The 22,974-nt window shown below is 44.9% G+C and overlaps 1 protein-coding gene across 2 annotated transcripts in view; it reads right to left on the bottom strand.

Moving 5' to 3' along the window:
* Positions 1-802: 802 nt before the first annotated feature.
* The window catches only part of SNX5 (sorting nexin 5), a 36,283-nt gene continuing 14,111 nt past the window's right edge, over positions 803-22,974 (bottom strand). Inside the window, exons 9-13 of one of the 2 annotated variants that reach the window (XM_064509808.1) lie at positions 22,612-22,651; positions 22,439-22,525; positions 21,158-21,317; positions 20,336-20,421; positions 803-1,279 (exon numbers count right to left, since the gene is read on the bottom strand). In XM_064509808.1, the coding sequence (XP_064365878.1) occupies positions 1,196-1,279; positions 20,336-20,421; positions 21,158-21,317; positions 22,439-22,525; positions 22,612-22,651 (457 nt within the window). In that variant the 3' untranslated portion in view covers positions 803-1,195. Of the gene's footprint in view, positions 1,280-18,441; positions 19,011-20,335; positions 20,422-21,157; positions 21,318-22,438; positions 22,526-22,611; positions 22,652-22,974 lie in introns of those variants that run through there. The other variant, XM_026104223.2, reaches the window with a different exon arrangement.

Below are 22,974 nucleotides of genomic sequence, written 5' to 3'. Positions count from 1 at the left end.
TCCCACCTATGCCTGGTCATTCTTGGCCTACAGGGATCTTTCTAATTATCCCCTGGGACAAGGGTTGACTTGTTCTGCATAGCCCAGCCTCCTTGAAATCCTGTTTTCAGGCAGCAAGCAGAGTTGGGTGGACCTTTCTCCAGCTCCAGACCAGACAGGAGGGGGAGATGGCAATTTACCCAAGCCAAAGATTTGCCCCATGCTGTTTGCAACTCCTGCTGGCTGCAAGTTCAAAGAAGGGACTGCAACCAAGAGTTTATTAGCCAGAGCGTCTTCCTCCCTGTACCACTGTATATTGACACTGGCAATCATCTTCAGTCTTCCTTCCTCTTTTCCTTTTTAATTTTTCTTTTAAAGATTTTTCCTTTCCCTTCCTCATTCAAAGGTCTCAGAGCTATATTCTCTGTGATCCCTTGCAGGAGGGTTTGAAGATGATGAGGCAGGAGTGATTTTCCTCTGCACCAATGTGTTTGTTGCAAACCAGCCTCATGTTTTTCACAACAGGCAGACTCTGACACCAAAACATGATATAGTAAGTGCCTGATATCCTGGTCCAGAAAAGACATCAGTCTGTTTGGCTGCAGAAGGATCACAGGATGTATTAAAACAGCTTATTAAACTAACTTTGGTCATGCTCCAAAGTGTGCTGAAAGTCAGTGGAAAGTCTCCTGTTGACATGAATGGGTTTTGGATCAGAGTTGATACCATTAACCTGTGTGCCTGGAAGATGTTATAAACCCAGTTGAGTGATTATTGTGCATGTAAGTGATTCCTCATAAAATAAAGACAACAAACTAGCCTCCTGTGTTTAATAATCTGTGATGACTAATAGATTGCCTACATTTGTTAATATCCATCTCTGACACGGCCTTGTCTTTCTCTCCAACTAGCACCCAGCTCATCTTCAGTTACCAAAATCACAGCCAGAAAGAGCTGCAGAAGGGGAACTCCTCTCATAGTCATATTAAATTTCTTGCAAGCTACCCCTTTAAGTCTGGGCTTTTAAATACAATTACTCCAGAGAATATAGATAATGTCTCCTCTGCTTTTTTCATGGAGCCTGTTGAGCCATTTTTGGATAGAAGGAAACATCCGAGAGAGAGGGCCCATTTTTCCTTCCTTGAATCACAAAAGCAACATCACATCTCATTCCTTTTGTCCACACCGCTTAACTCTTTGAATATCAAAATGTCCCTCAGCAGATCCTTCCGTGGCCTTTAAGCCTCTCACCATCACATTGTCTGCCAGTTTGAAAGCCAAGGACACATAGTTGGTATCCCTGAAAAACAAAGATGTGGGCTTTTACATCCTTTCAGGGCTGTAGCAGAGACAGTTACTCCTGCCTCAATCCCACAATAAAAAAAAAAAAAAAAAAATCACAGCCCAACATGCAATCCCACAGCTCCTCACACTGTAGGGCCCAAGGCAGGAAACAGATTTTTCTGTCTCTGAAACACGGAAAGTGTTTTCTGCTTCCTAGTCACTTATCCACTGTCACAACAGCTGGTCTCCATGGACTTACTTTACAGCTCTCAGGCTAAACTCAGAAGTGCACTAAATTTGCCTCCACACCACATGACTTACACATTAAACCTGCCCACACAGCTAGTAGATAGCTTACTGTATAACTGCAGGGACAGCCTTTCTGAGGATCATAACTTGATTAAGAGATTCCCCCAGTCCTCCTCCTTACACTCCCATGGGATGATGTGGCACACCAGATCACTGGCCTGGAGAGCAGAGCTTGTACAAAAGGAAGGTCAAAGCACAAGCTTTGGGACTTGAGTTTTACGTATACACAGAAGGTGTCTTAAGTCATATTTTTCCAGTGTTTGAAAACAGGTTAAGTTATCCATGTAGACATAGCCAAGAAAGATGAAAGTAAATCAAATCACAGCTTCTCTCTGCCACTATGCAGAGAACAAGGTAAACTGATCACGTTTTTTGTGATCATACACGCTGCTGTTTTTTTTTAATAAGCTGTTTTTAGTTTAAAATATTCTCCAAAAATACTTTAGATAAGCTGACCTTTAGATGTACTTTTAATTGAGATGGTTATTTAGATGTTTGTGTCATAAAAATCCCGCTCTCAAAAAGAAAATCATACTCAGGAACACTGAAAAAGGCACATCTGTCAGATTTTGACAATTTGGAAGCTTGTAAAATGAAACTATATAGCAATAATTTCACAGTGAAAGAAAGAAATGATTTCAGATGCTACAGACTGTGGGGACTCAGTCAATTATCACATTTCAGCTGAGCCATGGTAACTGTCTGCACCTACACCCTAACCTGCAGGGAAGACAGACTAATAGAGCTGCATTGCCTGTCTTGAGACAGGACTATACCAAGTGTCTTGTCCTGGCAGACTACATGAACACATAGGAAGAGTGTCCAAGGGCTCAGGCTGCACCTCCATGACCATTAATGTAGCATCTGCACACCAGGTCACTCAACAGCACACATTTGATTGAGGTCTTGCATGAGCAGAAGATCTGATTTCTGCCCAATTAGCCACGGCTATGGACCTTACGTTATCTTTGTGCGGGAAAAGAGAAAGTCATCCATCATGAAGTTAGCAGGATACAGATATAGGCAGCTCTTGATCTGGCACAAGGCCTTCAAGTGGAAAGATAGCGTGCCAAAAGTATTTAACAAATCTGAACCAGAAAAGTGACTTTGTGTCGGTAATTAGCGCCTTGCGTCATGGAGCCAGGACGTTTTTGATGTGGTTAGCAGAAGCCCTGACACCACAGCCTCAAGTCCAGGGCAAGAACATAGCACACGATAGGAGGGAGCATAGGATATGCCACGTGACAAGCAGCACCGTTACACTTGCTTAGTTCTAGAGAGCAAGCCTTGAAATCTGGTTAAGGACCACACAGAGGAACAGACAAAAACCTCAACTCCTCCAACACACCTCCAGAAAAGCGTAAGACCCTAAGACACTTAGAATATGACAGTAAAAAGCATCATGAAGAAAAATCTGTGGGAAATAAATGGTTTAACAGTACCCGAGATGCTAAGATAGCAGCTGTGCAAGGGGATAGTAACACATTCCTAAACCGAGCAGACACGCTCCTGTGATTGTGATGGTTTCTTTCTGCACATGCTTAAAGAAACACAAATATTTAGTTTCCCTCAACAGCTAGGAGACAGCCATTTCACCAGAAGTCTAGTGCTGCTCTTGTCATCGTGCCTGAGGCCAGGACCCCTTTTTGCAGCACTGTTCAAACACATAAGACAAAGGCAGCCCCTATCTTAAACAGCTTTCAGGCTGAGAACAGATGGATTGTGTTTTAAGGAACAGTTAGCCACTGGGGGAGAACACAGCACAGCAGCTGTTGATACCAGGTTTCTTCGCCTAGCACTGAAACGCTTCTGTTTCTGGGGAGGTGCATGGCAGTTGTTTCCATAGGGATTTCAGCTGCAGACATTGCTAGGGTCAGTGGTGGCCACTAGTAGCATCGTGCCAGAACATCATGAGATATGAGAACATCTCAGCCCAGACACCAGCTATGTTTTGCATTTGCCAAGAAGCACCCACTCACACATACACACCAGACTCTTCACGTCTTTAACTGAGTCAGGGAAAATGTTTCCAGTAGGTAGCTGGCCACATTCAAAGCCCACTGCACCCAGAGGTGAATTTCTGCCTACACTACACATCTGGTTTTCCAAATATATCAGATACCAAATTGATGAGCTACTGAAACAGGCCAAAAGGAGGCAGGTGCTATGTTGTTCTCAGTGAGACTCGGGCTTCTAATTCCCTTGTGTTCCTTGGGAAATCCCAGCTCTCTCCTCTAAAGACATGCAAAGAGATACTAAGGTATGTACTGAAAGAATGCTTTTTTCCAGCATCCATCCCAACAGGGCCTTGTTTTACTCCCAAAAGAGAGAGTAAGGTCTCCCACAAACACCAAACCACCAACATGACATGCAAGTAGCTAAAAGATTCCTATCTCCCTGACCCCCACCCACTAAGGATGCGCACAGAGCAACCCAGCTAAGAAACAAGGAACATAGGTGGGCACAGTTCCTCTCTGCATCCACCACTTCCCCTGGTGGATCTGGCTTGTCAGTGGTGTAAGTGCCTGCACTGGATGGCAGATATACACGGCACAGAGAGAGACAATGGAGCGATTCAGCTCAATCATGCCAGAAGATGCTGCTCAGCCTGCTGGGAGTCTGAACAGGATGGAGGCAGCACATTCTCCTACTGGAGAACAAGAGTAAGAAAGTTTATATCCTCTGACACACTCTGGGATCGACCCTAGTCTCCTCTGGAAGAGGAGAACCTGCTAAAGGATGGTAATAGCATTTCCAGCTATTCCAAAGGATTTCCATGCCTTGTATGATCCTAAGACAAGGCTGGAGACCATTGTCCAGTCCAGGTCAAGTCACATGGCAACCAGGCTTGAGACAAACTGGCTTCTTTCCACTTTGCAGCACATGCAGACTGGGCCTGCTTTTTGTGCACAGACCAGTTGGTCCTTCCCTTCCCTCCCCCCCCCCCCCCCCAACTTTGGAGAGGGAGAAAAGCCAGTTCCCCACCCAGATCCCCCCAGGTCAAACCCACATGGAAGGTGAGAAATGTGAAAAGAGAACTTCCTCCACTGCCCTGAGACAGGCAAGAGATGAGGGCACAACATGGCCACATCAGGCAAGGCTGAGCCCATAAGAGTGGCAGCATGGCCCATTTCCACATGGCCAGTACCACCCCTTTCAGCACAGCAAAGCCATTAATAAAAGCATTACTGCAGTCACAAAAAAAAAAAAAAAAGTAGTAGTGCCTGGTTGTTCTTCCTGAAGATGCAGGAATGCATAGCATGCAGACATCACTGTGGAGGAGGAAGGAATTTATCAATAAAAGTGCCAGCTGCCTCCTGCCTCTTCTGGGGCTAATATTGGTTAATTGCCTTCTATTGCTCCCCTCACTTTTAGTAGATGAAAGTGAAGAGTTTCATGCTCTATGTGAGCCCTTCTAACATGGGCAAATGTCATACCAGCAACTCAGAAAATGGATCATCAGGTATCAGACAAGAGCTGGTGCATCATTCACACTTATTTTGGCCAACGCTGGGTGCAATTAGGGGTTTGGGGAATTTCTTGATCTGAAACATGCTGATATTACTTTCAAGAACAGGCATGCCAGCAGAAAAAAATACATTTAAAAAACCCACCTTTCTGATATCAGCCTTATGGCTTTTCAGACAAAGTATGCCTGTACCTGAAAAATCTAGAGCAGTTCCTGGAAAGGCTGTCCAACTTCTCTGACCAAGGCCACAGTTTCAACAAGTGGTGTTAGCAGCACCACCTCAGCCATGGTTTTTGCCAGGTTATTTTTAGCCCTGGCCAGTTCCCTGCTCAGTTTCAGGTGAGCCTTAGAAAAAAAAGAAACACTGGAACTACGTGACTCAGGAAAGCATTAAAGATGAGAAGAGAGATTAAACACATTGTTAGCTGACAAAGAGCCCTGCTGTTCTTTCTTCCAGAGCAGCGTAGCCTAGAAACACTGATATTTCAGACTGAAAGCATCTCTTACTCCATGGGCAGTTGCTAGAAAGGCTCAGTGCTCCATAAATCCCAAGGTGAACAACGTGCCTGAGAAGACACCCCTTCGCAGCATTATCCACCACAAGGAAACACCGCTGTCTCTTCCACTTGGCTACCCTGCAGCTCCACCGAGAAACCTTCCTACACAGCTCCTGTGAATGAGCTGCACAGAAAATTAACTCCTGTGACATCTGTTACCTTCTCCGTGTGCAAATACCAGGCTGCTGATGGCAAGGAAGGGATACAAATATTTACAGACAAGGCAAAGGTGGGCGCTCTGCCAGACATTGTGCTTGTGGGTGCTCCTGAGCTGCAAACAAAGCTGCCAGGCTGCCCGTGCCATGGGCCTGCTACGGAGAGCCAGGAGATCCTAGATTCAGCAGCAAAGCATTTTTCATAGACTGATTTGAAGGCACACAGTTTAAAGCATACCGATCCAGATCCAGGAAAGGGTGGGAGACGCAATCATGTTAACCAAGCCTAGATATTGGAGGTTTTCCAGCATCCCAGCCTCTCCACACACCAGCTGTCTCATTACAACATCCCACACTGTGCATCACTGCCCAGCAGACTGCCACAAGTCTGCTGGCCAGCAGGAAAGGCTGGCACCATTGCAGAAGAGACATGCAACCACAGGAATCCCCACCATCACCTCCCAGTCAGCGCTAAGATACCCAAAACTCCCTCCTTTAGGTATGTTCAGTCTCTCCTTTGTCCAGCAAGTCTCAGAGCTAGGACATTCTCCTGACCTCACATGGACCAGCAAGAGCAAAACGGCCTCCCACTGTATCAAAGGAGGGAGGGAGGGGAGAGCAAAGGAAGGACAAGACAATTTCACTATTCTAGGAATAGCGTATTTAAATGTGCCAGGAATTTTTGCTGCGAACCAGAACTGTTATTGTTAGGATGGTCCATGGTGTGGTTTCATCCCATGCCAAGTAGCTTCATCCTGCAGATATCCCAGATTTGGGACATAGCATGGGTCAGAGAGCATTTCCAGCAGGCACCATGGATATGGCTACCCTGCTCTGGAGGTAAGAAACTTGAAAAATATAGACTTAGTGAAACCCTGCCAGCTAGGCCACAAAACACTACTGCATATCTTTAACTTACTCGTTGAAGTGGCCTTCATGTTCATATCTGTACTTGGAGACCTAAGCACAGGCATTCTAGGGTGAGTGAACCCTTTCACTCCAGTTTTTGCAGGCTCCCTTCTGATTTCATTTTTGATATGACCTTTGCAGACACCCAAAGCCTTGGGCTGGTTTCCTGGGGTTTTTCCCTGCTAGGAATGGGCAGGAAGGCACCTGTGTCCTCCCACCTGCCCCACACAAGGCCCAGGTGAATGAGGAAACTGGAAAGCAAGTAACAGTGATAAGAGGAGTGTTGGCCAAAGCAGGACCTGCTTCTGATGTTTAACACAGACAATTTCACTGCCTCTTGACTCAAAGGAGGATATTCCTCCCAGATTTACAGTAGGACCTTGAAGTATGGAAATATTTGTATTAAAGAGAAACCTCTCCCACCTGCTACAGTGTCCTTGTCACAGCTGATCACCCTCAACACTCTGCTTCTCATTCCCCAATCTAGTGCTGTGCTAAGAGAAGCACCTCACTGAAACATGCCAAGTTATTTTCCAATTTTTGTACTTACCAACCCAAGGAAATCAGCAGGGGCATTGCTTTCACATATCAGATTTCTGACCTCACTCATTCAGGGCAACAAAAACCATACTGGGAGAACACCTTGCATAACCCAATAGGGGGACCACAGAAGGCCTAGCTGAGCAACCAGGCAGGGGATACAGGCCATGGTGGAGCCCATGGGGACTTTCAGGTTGGAGCAAAGGTTTCCTCTAACCTCTTCTCCCACCAAGCAACACAAGCTTATGTTCCATATGGGCATCAAGTGGCTGGCATGTGTACACTCTCCCAATAGCAAGTGCAAGGTTCACAGATACAGAGGCATCCACCTCTAAATGCTTTGATGGGAAGGCTTTACACACATCAGTCCTTCCGTCAGCAGGATCCTCAATTTGTTCCAGCACTATGAACCCAGTCACTCTTCAGTCTGCCCCGGTTCACTGTGACATTGCAGCTTTGCTCCTTTAAGCATCCCCTGCAGTTCCTGGCCAAGGGGATAAACCTGTTTTCTCTGGCCCAGCTCTGCAGAAGTCTCTCCCATAACTAGCACAGACACTGACTGCAGGCAGCTCAGACCCTGGCAGAGTCCCCTCCTTTCTCTCCTACTGAGCACATACCTGGCTACAGAGCCTTGCAAAGCAAAGAGCCCCTCAGGTTCAGAGGGCCTGCAAAGGGCCCACTCGTGGGGCTGACGAGGCAGACAAGAAGGATCAGGACCCCACTGCTTGGTCTGCCCACAGGCAGAGCCCAACCACAACTCCCCCTGCTCAGAGGGGCTGGACCCATCAGGAACGTGGAAGAGACCACTAAAAGTTGGGTGGCTTGTCCTAGATGCCCCATAGGGCAAGGAAACCAGGAAAAGCTGGGTACTTACTGCCACACTGCTGGCCAAATTCTTGAGGAACTATCACCCTGATGTCACACACTGGCATATTGGCCCCCTCTTTGCATCCATCTGGGGGATAGTCCCTTTCTCATCTCTACTCTGTGTACTTCGTTAGAGCGCTGCAGAGCTGTGTGATGGCCACTTAAACAAGGATTGTGCAATCTCAACATCAAGCTCAGAGTCACTCACACAGCAACCAAGTCTCCTTGCAGGACTGCCTTATCTTGCAGCTTTAGTAACCCCAGCTTATGCACATAGCTCTATATCAGAGCTGACAGAGGGCAGGGGCTGCCCTCAAGCCTCCTGTTTCCTTCTCATTGGTATGCTTCCCACAAAAGAAGTGTTCCCTTTTCATGCTTCCTGCAGTTTCCCCAAAACTGCTCTCTGATGGGCCCCATGGGCTGAACAATCTGTCCTCTCAGAGTCCTTCCTTTCTACCAAGCTTTTGAAAACAGTCCTTTTTCCACTTGTCTGTAACCAAATAGAGCCAGGTGGTTTATTTACAAAGATTTATCCACTAAGTCACACAGTTTCTCACCCACAGAAGACTGTTTTCACTGTACCTTCTTCCAGTTGTTCTCTGCACTGAGCATGCCTTGGTGGCTGAAGGCTTGTGTACTCACACATGACAACTTCTATGAGTAACCAATTCCTGTTGACTAAAGAAAGTTTTTCAGCCGAGCGTCATCTTTCTTCCTTCAGCACACATCCTTCAGCTTGCAATCTCACTCAAGCAGGCAAACATTACACGCACTGTTCTGAGGACAGAAAATAAATGCTGCATTTTCCCCGTTCCTCTCTAGCCAAGGCTGAGTCGCTTGCACCATCCAGGACCCACATTACAGTCTGTGTTCGGCATAATGCCTAACTGAGGAGGGCTCCTCGGTGTGCGCATCCACACAGAAGATGCATGTCCATCAATTCTTCTTTGGGCCACTAGCTCCACTGGCAATGCCTCCCCCACATCCATCTGCAGAAGACCTAACTCTGGCCCAGCCATTTTGCCAGCCCTTGCCACAGAGAGACAGGAGACAGGTCTAATGTGCAACAGAGCTGTCCTTCCCCAAGTCTGAGACAGGGGTAGCTCTCACTTGAATGTACACTGCCATGCAGGAGAACGCACTGAATGAGCCAGTGTTGCAGGAAGACTGTACCTCCTCCATTCCCATCCCTGCTGCCCCCAGGGACACACAGAGCAAGGAAAGCAAGAAGAGATCATCTTTTCCCTCTCATTTCCCATGTAACACCCACCTGATGCTTGGTGTTTTCCAAGAGCATTTACCATGTGATTCACTCACTCTGCCCAGAGCCAAGCTCCTCAGCCTCTTCTATTAACCAAAGGATGGCCTAGTCTCTCCAGAAAGTATCAGACTGACTCCAGGCTGCACAGAGTTGCCAGAATAGTTGTCACTGACAACTAAATTGAAGACATGCTAAATCATCACTGTTTTCAGTCACTGTTTTTAACTCCTCTGTTTCTTTCTTTGCATACACACATGGGACAGGCAAGGCTTTTTCATGCTGTCTTGTTGACACCTGTGACTGATTTCTGCATTGCCTTTCATGTTTTATAGGCCATAAGGCTAGTAACTCCAGGAGAAGTGGGCAGCCTTAAAGCCAGATCCTAGCCAGGCCCTACATGGATGGGCAAAGTAGTGCCAACCCAGACCTACGATCCAGGCTTCACAGTAGAAAGCAGGCTTTAGGGTAGAAAGCAGGCTTTCTGCAATAAATGGATGGGAATACACAGGCTCCAGCTAAGCCTAAAAAGCCCAGTCTGCCCAGTCAGGGCAGACAAACTATGTCAAGGTGAAGACATCTGAAACACACACCGTCACCTATCAAAGGAAAGATATAGCAACACAGAGGGTGGGACTTGACTTGTGCAAATATACATAGGGAGGGCTGGTGTAGAAAAGAGGTGGCGGCTCTTTGCGGTCAGTCATGAAAGGAAGGGGTGAATCAGGTCACCACATATTAACTCCACACTGACGTCACAACCAACCATATCCAGAACTAGGCAAACACAGCCAGAGAACTCTCTCTGTGTAAATCAGCCTTGCATTCATACAAGTCAACACAACCATGCCAGGTTACATCAGAAGCGACTTCAGCCTCCTCTCCCAACATAGGAGGAAACTGTGCAACAGGGTCATTTAAACTAGGATTACACCATCCTGCCACGCACAGCCCAGCTGTTTTGCAGTGCAAGTCCAGGAACAGCTTCCAGGGAAATCCTGGAGTAGCATTAGGGAGGATGCAGGAGTTTCATCCCACAATCAGCACTCTAGGATTTCAATACAGCTCCCATCACACTGGGTGTCACCAAAAGTGCCTTGAATTCACTCACTCACAGCACCCTTACGAGCAGCTCCTGAGAGCTACCCCAGAGGCCTTGCTATTGATTTAACTGCATACAGCATTAAGAACAACACAGGTTAAGCATACAGAAAGTACCATGCCGCGTTAACAGAAGCAACAACAACTGGTGCTTGATGAGAAGTCAAATATTTCATTTCCAGCCAGGCCACCTCACATAGCACCACGGCCAATAAATGCAGAAGTCTCCTCTGAAGCCTTGCATCAGCTTTGCAAGTGCCAGCACAGAAACAGGCCTTGGTATTTATTCAGTGTCAGAACCATAGCTTGAATTAGAACTAGCCCACTGGAGCTAACGTGCAGGAGCACAGCTCAAGCTGAAGAGACAACCTGGAGGCTAAGATACTTGTATCCTCTGAGGACAAAATCCTCTTATTCCCCCTACAATTCCATTCCTAAATGGAGGCAAACAAGTGCTAGCCACAATAGGCAGATCTAGAGCTACAATTCTAACTTGTACATCATGAAAAAGCTTTGGGATGAGGCTTTTCTATCTATTTGCACTGATCTGTTATGAACAGATTAGAGGAAGAGAAGATGCATTGGAGATCCCCAGAGCAACTGCTATGGAATTCCAACCCTGGGATGGACATCAGGTTGGACTGGAGAACAGAGAATAAGCCAAGCTCTGGAGAGACTTGGTCCAGCAAAGATTACCAAGTGCAGGTTAAAGCTTGTCAAGTCAGACACTGCTTTCTCCATCTGTGTCTGCTGAGAATCTAGCACAGTTCAGGACTGTAAGCCATGCTACATGCAGACAGACAGGACAGCAATGAGACAGAACCAGACCTGAACTACATCACTGAAAAAAACTCTCTCTGGAAGAAGAGAAAGTCCTGATCCAGTGGTCCATTTATGAGTGACCAATAACCACCAGTGAGCGTCAGTGGATATCTGTTTGTCTGGCCTCTGAGACAGACCATGGGGAGGATGGACGAGTACCAGTCATGGTTAAGGCGTCAGTGTTTAACAGCAACCAAGCAGCCAAACCTTTACACAACCTGATGACGTTAACAGTGACGGCTTGATAAAACTGATTAGCCATCAAGGGGCTATCTGGTCTCATCTTCTGCAGGAACTGGGTCCTCTTGCAGTGGAAGAATGGTGCCAACATGCCCTGGAAGACCTTCCTCAGACTTCACCTCCTCCCCTCCACATGCAGAATGGGCAGCTTTAAGCACCTAGATATCTGCAGAAGCAGCCAGCCAGCTGCTAAAGCAACACACAGCCCAAACTGCTGTTCCTGGCTCCAGCAACAGCAGTCAGGATGCATTTCAGTTTGCCAGGTAGAGAACAGACCCACCGCAGCAGAGATGCCTCCTCCTCTAAGAGGTCCAAGGCATGAAAAAGCAGAGACCTTCCTCTGCAAACAGTGGAGGGGAAGAAGAATAAGAGGAACAGCAAATTTACAGTATCTGTAACTCTGCAAAGTATCTTACTCCCAAGTGAAAATCCTTTCTGCTCCTCATATTAATCCGGGCACTTAGAAATAGTCCCAAACAGCTGCTCCCACTTCCTTTGTCCAACTCTTCTTCAAACACACAAGAAGCACGTTAAGAAACAGTAAATCTGTGCAAAGATTTGCAGATAAAAATGAGACTTTTGGAAAACACCCCATACAAGCAAGCACCCCTCTCCCAGCACAGAGGCAGCTGTGCCTTACAGCAGGATAGTTTCCAATATTTTCCTTCTCTGTTCAGATGAGGGATTTCCTGTCCTCCATGGCAACAACGCTGCATTTACTGAGGGAGGCTGTGCCAATAGACTCTGCAGCAGCATGGAAAATCTTAAAGCGGCACTGCCTGTTAGCTCAGGCTTTCAGCTCACTGATATCTTCCACTTCCATGGTCCAAAACCACTCTGCTGCCCTGCTTGAAAGGGTTGCGAGTGGGGACAAGTTTACAGACAGCACAAATTTACAGAGCTGCACTGCTCACGCAAGAGGAGTTATTTCCATCACTGCTTGAGAAACTAATCTTTCTGAAGGAAGTCACCTACCACCAGAGCATTATCTCCCACCAAGAGCTGCCTAAACACCTTCCAAAGGACAATCCTTTTCTTACAAGTAAATGTTCACAGTTCCAAGGCATTCTTATCATGCCAACAGCCTTGGATTTAGGCAGCCTGGGTCTTCCCATTGCAGCTTTAGAAGTAAGGATTACCACTCTCTCCTCACAGGGAAGCGCCTACTGGACAAGCACTAGTCCTGTTTCATAACACAGAAGAGCTAAGCTAAACCTCCCCAGCAAGGTTTCCCCTCTCCTCCTTGCCATCCCCTCTCACTCCACTCCAGCAGCACAGAAGTCCCTAACTAACTGATACCAAACCCAAAGTATTTTGGGACTTATTTTGGCCAGTTTTGGGCTGAGCCACAGGTGCAAACGATACCTGTGCTAGCTTAAGAGACGGTCTTTTTTTTTTGCACGCATACAGGGAGCAGAACAAATTTGATCCAAACTAAACCAAACACAATAAAGTAAAATGTTGTTTTCAAAGCAGGTAGTTGGTTATCATTAAACAGGAACATTAAGCTGTTTTTTCACCCTTCTTTTATACCAGCTAATCAGATTCCATGGGGCATTTACCACACAGAACAGACTTAGCAAAGCAACTCTAAACTTTCCTGTTACTTAAACAAAAGAAACAAATACAAGAGATGAGAGAATCCCTTTAACTGATGGGGAAAACTTCTACAGACTTGACTGAAAGTTAAGGTGCTGCAAGCAGCAGGTGCACATGATCTGCCCACTGCACTCTCCCTTCTAGTGCTTACAAGCTAAAGCATCAGCAGAGAAACACCCACAAGGCATTTCAGACCATCCAGGACTTCACTGCCCTCTCAGCAGAAACTGATCTCTAAATTCCACTGCCAAGGAAAACTGATCCACAAAGGAGACACTAAACGCAACTTAAACAGATGTTTCACTGTGTTGAAGTGGACATGAAACAGTCACACTAGTACACTTACTAGTACACTGAACTCACTACTCACTCACTACATCTCCACTGAAAAGCAGCAAATAGCAGCCAAGGAACAGTCAAACTAAAATCACGAACACTCATTGACTGCTTCCAAAAGCAGCAGATCGAGACAGCAAGGGACCTTGAGTGGGATTTCAGATCCAAGCCAGGTTTCTGGCTCTGACACAGACTCCCTATGGAACAATGGGCAAGTCACCTTTTCTGCATCCTATCTCAGTTCCCTCTCCTGTAAAAGAGGTACCATTCTTATTTTTGTTCAAATTACAAAGCTTTCCTAGTAGGGATTATTTTTAGCATATAGGCACAAACATCCAGCCCAGCTGGACTCTGATCTCAGCTGAGCCTTCTTCTTGGCCTTGTAATATAAAAAGCAAACAAAAGGTAAGGCTGAGCCCACACCAAGGCTCAGCCTCTGCACAGCATTTTGTTAGCAGATGAACCACATTTTTAGAGAACAGTAAGCTGCTGGTCTACAGCTAGAGCCAAGCAATGATCTGAAGTATTAAAATGGATTACGAGTGTCTGAATCCATTCCCTGGTGACCAGCGAGCTGCAAATGGACAAATTTCAAATCCAATTCAGATATTCCACTTTCACCAAGTGATGACGCAGGCATTTCTCAGAAAAGCACAAGTTGAAATAACTCCTAACTGCTCTCTCAGACCAAGGAGCAGGAAAAGCACTGAAAGTCATACCCAAGAATGGTAACTCTGCAGAGCTCTTTGCTTCACAGCATAGCTAAGCTGTTCCTCTGTCTTTTGAGAGAGACTGCAAGTGCCAGAGATGCTACTGATGGCTACTGGGAAAAATCTTCTCAGCCACATGTCTGCTATCAGAAATATGGCACAAGGCTCCAAAACTGCTAGAGATCAAGGCTTCAGATCAGAGCACCTCTATAGTGCAAGCAGTCAAGAAGAAACAGGATGGAGTGAAGAGGAGTTGAACAGATTGGGAGCACATTAAAAAAAAAAAACACCTAGTCATGATGAACCTTTAATCAAAGCATTTCCTCAGTCATCATCTCAAGGCAAGTCAGACTGTAGCTGAATCTGTTCCTCCTTTCAGGATCAGGGGGTTTATCAGAGGTTTCCAGGCTCACCAAGTCAGTCACAGAATCACTCTAGGCAGCACAAACCCAGTAGTAACTAGGATGGAAAGTCCACACTCACAGCTTTTCCAGGTGCTCTGTATCCCAAAGGCACAGGAACTTTTCTCTGCCTGGTTCACCAGCTTTAGCAGTGATGCATCTTCCTGGAAACATCAGTACTTGCATAAACAAGGGCAAAGCAGCTCGCTTTTCAAGTACTCTTGAATGGCCGCCCCTAATTATCCCCTTTCTGTAGCTGTTTCATTGAATCCCTTTTTTCTTGAACCACCTGGAATTGCAATCTTGTGCAACAGGATGGATTTATTAGCCTCATATCTGACCAGGCTGGTTCCTGTGCCCAGTTTTCCAACATCCAAATGTCGCCAGCTCCTCAAGTACAACCACCACCTGTTTCTCCCACCTTGAAGATACTCTCATTTTAGTATGCCTGACCCACTACAAACTCACCATACCAGGACTGCAGCCTTCTGCATCCAGACATCCTACTGCTGATCCCTCCCGAGTTTGCATTGCAATCCAGATCCACCATTCTGTTCTTGTTTTGACATCCAGCTCTACTCCACCAGGCAAAGCCAGCCAGATATCTGCAGTACCCAAGGACTCAGTTCTAGCCCACTAAAACTACACCATTGCAACAGTCATCTTCACTTCTCTGCAAGAAGAGATGTGCTACTGCTGTCCGAGGACAAGAATCCTTGCTCTCTAATGCTGAACACACAGCAGGATTCCTCAGCATCCATGCTCTTGTTAATAGGACGAAAAACAAACCTGCTCCTCCACAGGATGGAAAAGAGAAAAATGGACCCCAAAATTACCACATGTGGAAGGGAGCACTGTATCCTACAATAACCTGCACAGCCGGGCAGCTGCATACCAGTAGCAGCATTCTCCCTTGGAGGTCAGTTTCTCCATGCTACCTACCATAACACAGGCCACCAGCACAGCACTGATGTACAGGCAAATATGTCTCTGCTGCCAGCTATGTTAATAGAATATATGCCTGGCTCCAGGCTGGAGATTTGTACCTGCTGAGCTGCTCCTGGAAGAGCCAATAGCCCATTTCAGGCAAGACAAGCTGGGTTAGCAGAAACCTGCTCTTTAAACTCTTTGAAGCAGCATGGCTGGAAGGGGGTTACATAGCACTAACCTAAGCACTTGTGCTGGCTGGTCAGTGGTGTGCTCACCTCCAGGTAGGAGCAGCAACTGCCTTCGTCAACAATACTAGAGCTGAATATCTAACAGACCTGAGTAAACTTGCCCAAATATTAGTTTTCTCTCTGACCTTATTCAGCTGGACAGAAGAGAATGCATGATGGACAGGAGAACTGATGTGGAAAACCACATGCTAAAACAACTATCAAAATGGTGAGGCTTGTGTCTGTTCTCCAAAGCCTGTTTGGAACTCATAAATCAGAACAACACACTTGTAAAAAATAAACCACTTTTTGGATGTGATTGGTATTTGCAGACTAAAGAATCAATCCTTTTTTGGGGCATTCATGAAACTGCTTTCCTCCCCTCAACCAGCTTTTTAAACCAAGTCTCTGCAATATTAAAAAAACAAACAAACAAACCCCACACACATGCTTGAGTTTTATATTGATGATCACCTGTCCTACCATACAAACTTGTCTGTGCTGATCTTTGTTCTGCTAAGACTTTATTCAAGGCCCTCCTACAAGGGAAGTCAAGTCATATTACATTAGTTAGAAAAAGATATTTTAATCCTTCACTATGACCACACTGCTCACATATGCAGCTGTTTAAGGCTACAGATTTCTCTTATATATCAACATACACTTGGCTGCCAGGTAAGAAACCTGGGTATGAAGCAGCTTTCCAGTACTTCATTACAACTCAGTCTGAGGGCAACTCTGGTGTGATTATTTATAAACAGCTGTCCAAGCCTGCCACCCACTGGTCACCAGGAATGCAATCTGTGCTCTGTTACTGGCATTTTTGCCAAACTGACTCATTTCAGACATTGAAGCTGACCACAATGCACTCTGCTGGCACATCTGATGCAAAACAGCTTCCTTCAAAGCAACAGTTGCTGGAAAAAAAGTTACTGACTTTATAGCTAAAGATTTTTGCAGTCATTATGCATTAACTATAACATCAGGATAAAACTGTAGTTACACCCACTGACAAGTATGCAGAAGACACTTAGAATCTGATCAAATTAATACTTTAATCTGAGTCAGGCTATGTCAAGAATTTAGAGTGCAAACGAACCTAGAGCCAACCATCTCATGGAAACCCTCCAAAAGAATAAAAAGCTTTCTTGCTTAAAGTTTCAAGCACATAGCTACCGGTACATGAAGCACATGAAGCTGAGAACAGCCTAGAATATGTCTCAAGCCAGGACTCAAAACCCTGTTTCTCATGTTGATATTATCTTATCTGCAGCCTTTTTCTGAAATAAGACTGTAGCATAAGTAGTTTAGGATAACCACATTGAAAGCCAGCTTTTTCAGATTCAGCATGAAGGCAGTTAAGTATTACCTGTACATTTCTTGCTACTGACTTTGATTCACAAAGACTCTCTGGCTCTTAAAAGTTAGGTTCAGAGAGATCCACTGTAAACAATGGCATTTTACTGTAAAGCAGCAAAAACGAGAGGATGCTACCTGCCCTACTCCATATGCCATATGTGCAAAAAGGGCATGAAACATCCATGGCTTTCCTGAGCCACAGCCACCAGAGCCTGGAATACTCAGTCTGCTCTTCTGCAGAATGAGGCAGCCAATAGTGAGGGCAAAAGGCAGAGAGGACTTTTTTTTGCAAATGCCAAAGCTTCACCAGCATGAATGTGTCTAGCTCAAGACCACCAATTGTCCAAGGACAAGCAGCTAGAAAAGTTTACATGACATGCACTTGTCATGGGTGATAGTAGTGCTACGTACCAGCCTGTTCTATGTATGGGCTGGATACCCACAAGCAATATGCTTACATGGCTGCTGCTGAAGTGATATTTGGGCAGAGGCCAAGCATGACCTCCAGAAACCAGATCACCCATTACTTGATACTGTTCCTGTCAAAGCAAATTAAGGGGTGACAGACCTAGGGCATTTTTGAGCTAGACTGTGCAGCTCTCGGCAGCCAGTCCATCCTGCAGCAGAGTTTTCAGGGGGTTCTAAAACAAAAAAGCATTGAGAGTTATTGAAAGTAAACCCTTTAACAGCCCTTTGATACTGCATTTGAGCTGCCTATTCTCAGAGTTTCTGCAGTGGATGCTGCCCCAGGCAGTCTGTCCAAAGCACAGCCATACAGTTCACTGTAAGCATGACCAGAAGCTTAGTCAGAAGAGACTGGTGCAAGGCTCAGATACTCTTCTTCCTCCAGAAAAAAGCAGCACTTAGAAGGGTATGGCCAACTGAGCTACATCCATGTATGCCAGAAATTGGCCAAACTATAGAAAGATGATATTGGAGCTTTCAAGCTGAGCTGCCTGAACTACAGTAGTTGGCCTCACTAAATTTAGAGGTTGAGCTTAAATGGAAGACAGGCAAGAGCTGTACTTTAAGACTTGAAGTCAAGATTGACAAAAATATGAAGCATTCTAAACCAGTCTGGAAGAACCAAACCCCTTTAGACATCAAGGTAATGTTTCAGAAAGCTTTGGTTTTCCTGGTGTGAAACATAGCAAACAACAGCTTAAGACAGCTACTCAAACAGCAACAGCTACTCAAACAGCAACATGAGCTGATTTCCCCATATTTCATATCAACACCCATTCTAAGAGCAATCCTATTGAGTCAGATATGCTTCATGTTCACAGTGAAGAGCCCCAGATTATGAGTAACTTATGATAATAATTCTGTGCCTGAAGCCTCAGTTTGTTATTTTACATCCCACACAAAGTCTTGTGATAGAGCAACAGCTTGTAGTATCAGACATCTTTATTTGCTGTTTTGCCCAAGTGTACAAATACCAAGTGTACTCATAGAAATTCAAAATATACTGTAATAGAAATCTGTCTGAAGTGGAATGTTGAGATATTTACTTTATAAAATTAGACTTATACAAGCCATTCCCCTGTGCAAATTTCAAATGTATCAGGGCTATGAAGAGACAGATTGCTTTACGACCCTTCAAAAGGGGTGTTCTCAGAAAATGTCTTCTACTAGATGAAGAGTCAGTCAACAGCAAATTGATCTTACATTAGACTCATTTTGAGTTATCAGCCAAATAGGATGTTAGCTACATCCAGACATATTTATATGCAATTCAGTTCTCATTTATACCAAGAAAGTCAATACATCACTATGAACATGATTAAGTATTAGTCAAACAGAATCTCAGTGACAATATTTATTTTTAAGCTAATGAAATCAAGCCAATAATTTTCCCCTGGCCATTGAGTGCAATTGATGCTTTTTTCACATTCTCAGAATAAGGCGCCTTAGTTCTTGAACAAATCAATACAGCTTTGCAGGAGAGAGACATTGTTCTGGAAAGGAAGAGAATTAATTTCAGATGAGTATGACTGACGATCTAAACCCTGCCTTCCACAAAAGGAGCAAGATTTCAAAATAGTAGGCCCATCCCAGCATTTTGTAGCCTGTTGCAGTGACTAAAGAAGTTATACTCCACAGGCAAGCATTCAAGCAGTAAGTGTCAAGAGCGGGTCATACAGTTTCCAATCTGCCCCTCACACAAGCCTAACTGCCTTTGCTTGTGGAAAGGAAGTGGGGAAAGAGACAAGATTATTATTTTTAAGTGGGCCACAAACCAAGCAGCGTTGTCAAGCCTTTTTGTGCCACATTCAAGCCTAGCACTGAAGCAGCTACCTGTGATGAAGTCTTGGGACACCAGAGCTCTTGAGTGGAAAACTAGCTTTTTCTTCTCCAAGGAAGCAGCTGAGCAGAGCTCAAGTCTCAGACATGTACCTGTTAGCTGCCAGTCCCTGCATTATGGCTGAATAACTTACTGCATGTAATGCAAGTGGCACAATTGTGAGCACCTGTATCCCATTCCACTCCATCTGGAAGCAATTGGTCTTTCAGTCCCAAGAAATACAAGCATCTAGATTCAGAAGCTTTCCATTCCCATAGGTACATGCTAGGCAATTTACCCAAGAGATCTGGAGTCCTCTGCAGCTGAGGATGCAGGGTTACCCCTTCCTGAGGCTTCCTGCTTTGTTCTCTACCTTAAACTAGCAGACCCTGTAACTGGTGTACACTTTCCTGGATTAAACTGGCAGTACATGATGTGATCTCCCTAATCTACTTCTATCCTCCCCACCACAGCATGGCAGAAGCCTCATGGTGGGCAGCCAGGAGAGATACTGGCTTGTAGGTCTAAGGACACCACATTGCTGATAAGCCAGGCAAGAATGGTGGACAGCTAGATTAAAAGCTGCAGGGGAACAGCACTTTGGGTGAATGCTTGAGGCAGTAGTTCCCTTCCAGACTCGGGAGTCACACCCCACAATTGGGGCTGCATCTTGGGAAGTTAGACAAGATAATATTGTGCACTGCTTGCAGAACTGAAGAGACTGCTCAAAGGATTTGTAATGCAATAGGCTGGTGACCTAGAAATGACAGGCTGAAAACAGGCTTTCTGTACAGAACAGGTGAGACTGTCAACACTTGTTCTTTGTACATACTATATCTACAGCTTTTCACTTTTTCCTTCCTCTCTTATCTCAGCTAGAGAGCCTGGATGTTCTATTTTATATTTCCTAGCTCTAAAGAGAGCCCACCAAGGCCTAAGTTACACGTTAGTCATTTTTCTGAGGTCATGCTATGCCCATTTATTCTAAAAAGAACACACCTTTGCATGTTTTATTTCCAGTTCTGCCATTTCAATTAGGTTTTTGCGGAAAGCTGCTATTCTCTTCTGTTTGAAGCTCATCAGTTCTGTAGGGAAGAAAGAACAGGCTAAGATGAGACAGCTGTACAAGGCAGTGATTGAAGTTTTGGTTATGCCTTTGTGTTTCACAAGTTTTATTGTGCAGTTCTATACCAAAAAGGTTCAAAAGCTAGCCTTACATGTTTCCAGCCAGAAAGTGTATGTATCACATGGCTCCACTATCTTGGAGAAGAAACAGGCAACTTCCTACAAAACCATTGTGTCTTTAGTAAACAAGACAACTAAATATGAGAGAAGGAGTCCATAAAAACTTAGGGAGAAGTTGGAGCACTTCCAATCCAAGAATAGGAAGCAGGAAGTATAGCATGAAAGTATGTCTCTTCTATTTTATGCTTGCCAAAGACATCCAAGAACCACTGTCTGAAACCTGGTATTGGGCATTCAGCTATCCCAGGAAAGAGAAAAAGCCTGTTTGCACTGTTCTATTTGAGAGGATCAAAAGGTTGAGTAGTTACCTTCAGGTGGGGGCCAAGAACAAAAGCTCAGGCTGGAAAGCAAGTAATAGGGGCTTATGCTCCAGGTTGATCTACTGCTGATGTCTGTGTGCTTGAGACTGAAGCAATAATGCCTGCAACACACATGCAGCTATGTACTGTCCCTGGTGTACCCCCAACTGCTCACTTCAGAGGAGGGTTTAGAAGACTCTAGCAGTTTAAAGTCAGATGGAGACCAGGATTGCATTAAGATCTCCCTTCAACAGGCATACGGTTAAGTCTGCTTTACCTTGTTTTGCAGATTCTGAAATCTTTTCAAACTTCTGGCAACAATCCTGCTGATGTGCCTCTGCGAGCCTGACATCCTTGCTCTTTAGTCTGGCTTTGTCTAGAGCTTTGTTCGAGTTCTCATAGTCAACAAGAGCCCTTGTACGTCTGTACAGAAGATCCTGGAAGTAGACAGGAATAATGCATCATACAGCCTGTAGGAGGACTACTTCTCAAACTGAGGTTACAACTACATTAGCAGGAGGTTTCACTTTTTACACTACCAGATATTGCTTCTTCCAACAAACTATAACTTGTCATACTATTAGTGTGTCAACAGCAGCCTTCGCCAGTGCAGTATCAAGTGTTTATGACATTTGTTGTACTTTAGTCAAGAATGTACATATTAGGGCTGTACTGGTACAGCCGGTACTGTAGGCATCACTTCTTCCCTTAGAATAGCTTCATCCTTCTATAAGGACCTCCCCACTAAGGAGCAACAGAGTTTTCCAAATTCCCTCAGTCTGCTTTGAGTAGGGGATACATTGCCATGCCTTGAAGATCTGGCAATTTGACTGCAAGTACTGTATTAACATGCACATGAGAAGCACTTCAGATGTCAGTGCTGATACCTTTCTCATCTAGAGGCAGTCCAATCTTGATACCTAAATGGCAATACAGCAAGCAGTCTATAGAGCATGTTCCAGGGTACACAACATTAGAGACACTACACTGGATGAAAAGGACTATCAGATTATACCTAACCTTTTCTCAGTCATCCCTTTGCCAAGTCAAGTACTGATTAGAGGAAAAGAGCTGCTGGGAAGTTTTTTTTGCAGTCACCTCATGTATCAAGCCTTTGTTGGAAATACAACCACCTTTATATGTTATTGCAAATCCATGCTAAAGGACATATAGTAGCTTGGATTTACTTCAGGATTTTTATTAGTCATCAGTAGCTTTACTACGAGTCATGAGTATTCAAGCAGGATAAGGCTTAGGACACAACTGGAAGCCTTAAACTCAGGTGGCTGTAACTTACTTAGCAAGGAAGAAAAAAATCTTATTAGATTCCCCTACGTGTCAGATGTAAACTGCCCAGCTAGAGAATGGCTTTTTCAGAGCTAAGTGGACTGGATTGCAGCTGGCCAATATATAGCTTTCCATGTACTGCCATGGTTCAGGAGGGCCAGGTTTCTTTGAAAGGAAAAAGGTCCCCCTTCTTGTCTTAAAGTGCATAAAGACTGCTGTAGTGAGTCATGATGCCCATAAAGCTAAGCTTCAAAAGGAAAACAACTCTCACCTTAGCAGCTTCTATATTGAGCATGTAGTATCTCAGCAGTTCAGAGAGTTTTAAGTCTTCATCAGATGAAACTCTACTCTCTACCTTCTGCAGGAGAAATTAGATAGCAGCTATGTAACAGGAGACAGTAAGATCCAATTTTTTCTTGTTATTGTTTAAGTTTTTTTCCTTACCCTGAGTTTCTCAAAGAGCTCAGCAACTTTCAACAAGTACCTAGAAAAAACACAGATTTTTAGGTATTTCCCCAGTGTGGTGAACCCCAGGGTCAACTAGTAGGAAGCCAAAAAGCTGAAGGTTGGAGTTTGTTCCTGCATACAGATCTAGACAAGGGCTTGCAAAGAACTTGGGTCTAGAGAGAGACTTAGACAAGAGGTTTAATGTAAGAAGTGCTAGATTCCAGGCCAGACTAGTATAGCTGAGCAGCTAGACATCATTTCAAGTAAAATCCTCTGACTTCTAGAACATAATGGTCTTGCAAAGAATCTTCCACCACTACTCCCCTCCAAAAAGCACAGACCATCTTTTTCATTCAGCTG

This window comes from Dromaius novaehollandiae, chromosome 3 (assembly GCF_036370855.1).
Source record: "Dromaius novaehollandiae isolate bDroNov1 chromosome 3, bDroNov1.hap1, whole genome shotgun sequence".
Taxonomy (NCBI): Eukaryota; Metazoa; Chordata; class Aves; order Casuariiformes; family Dromaiidae; genus Dromaius; species Dromaius novaehollandiae.
Note: the sequence above shows the minus strand (reverse complement) of the source record. Positions and strands in the feature narration are given on the sequence as shown.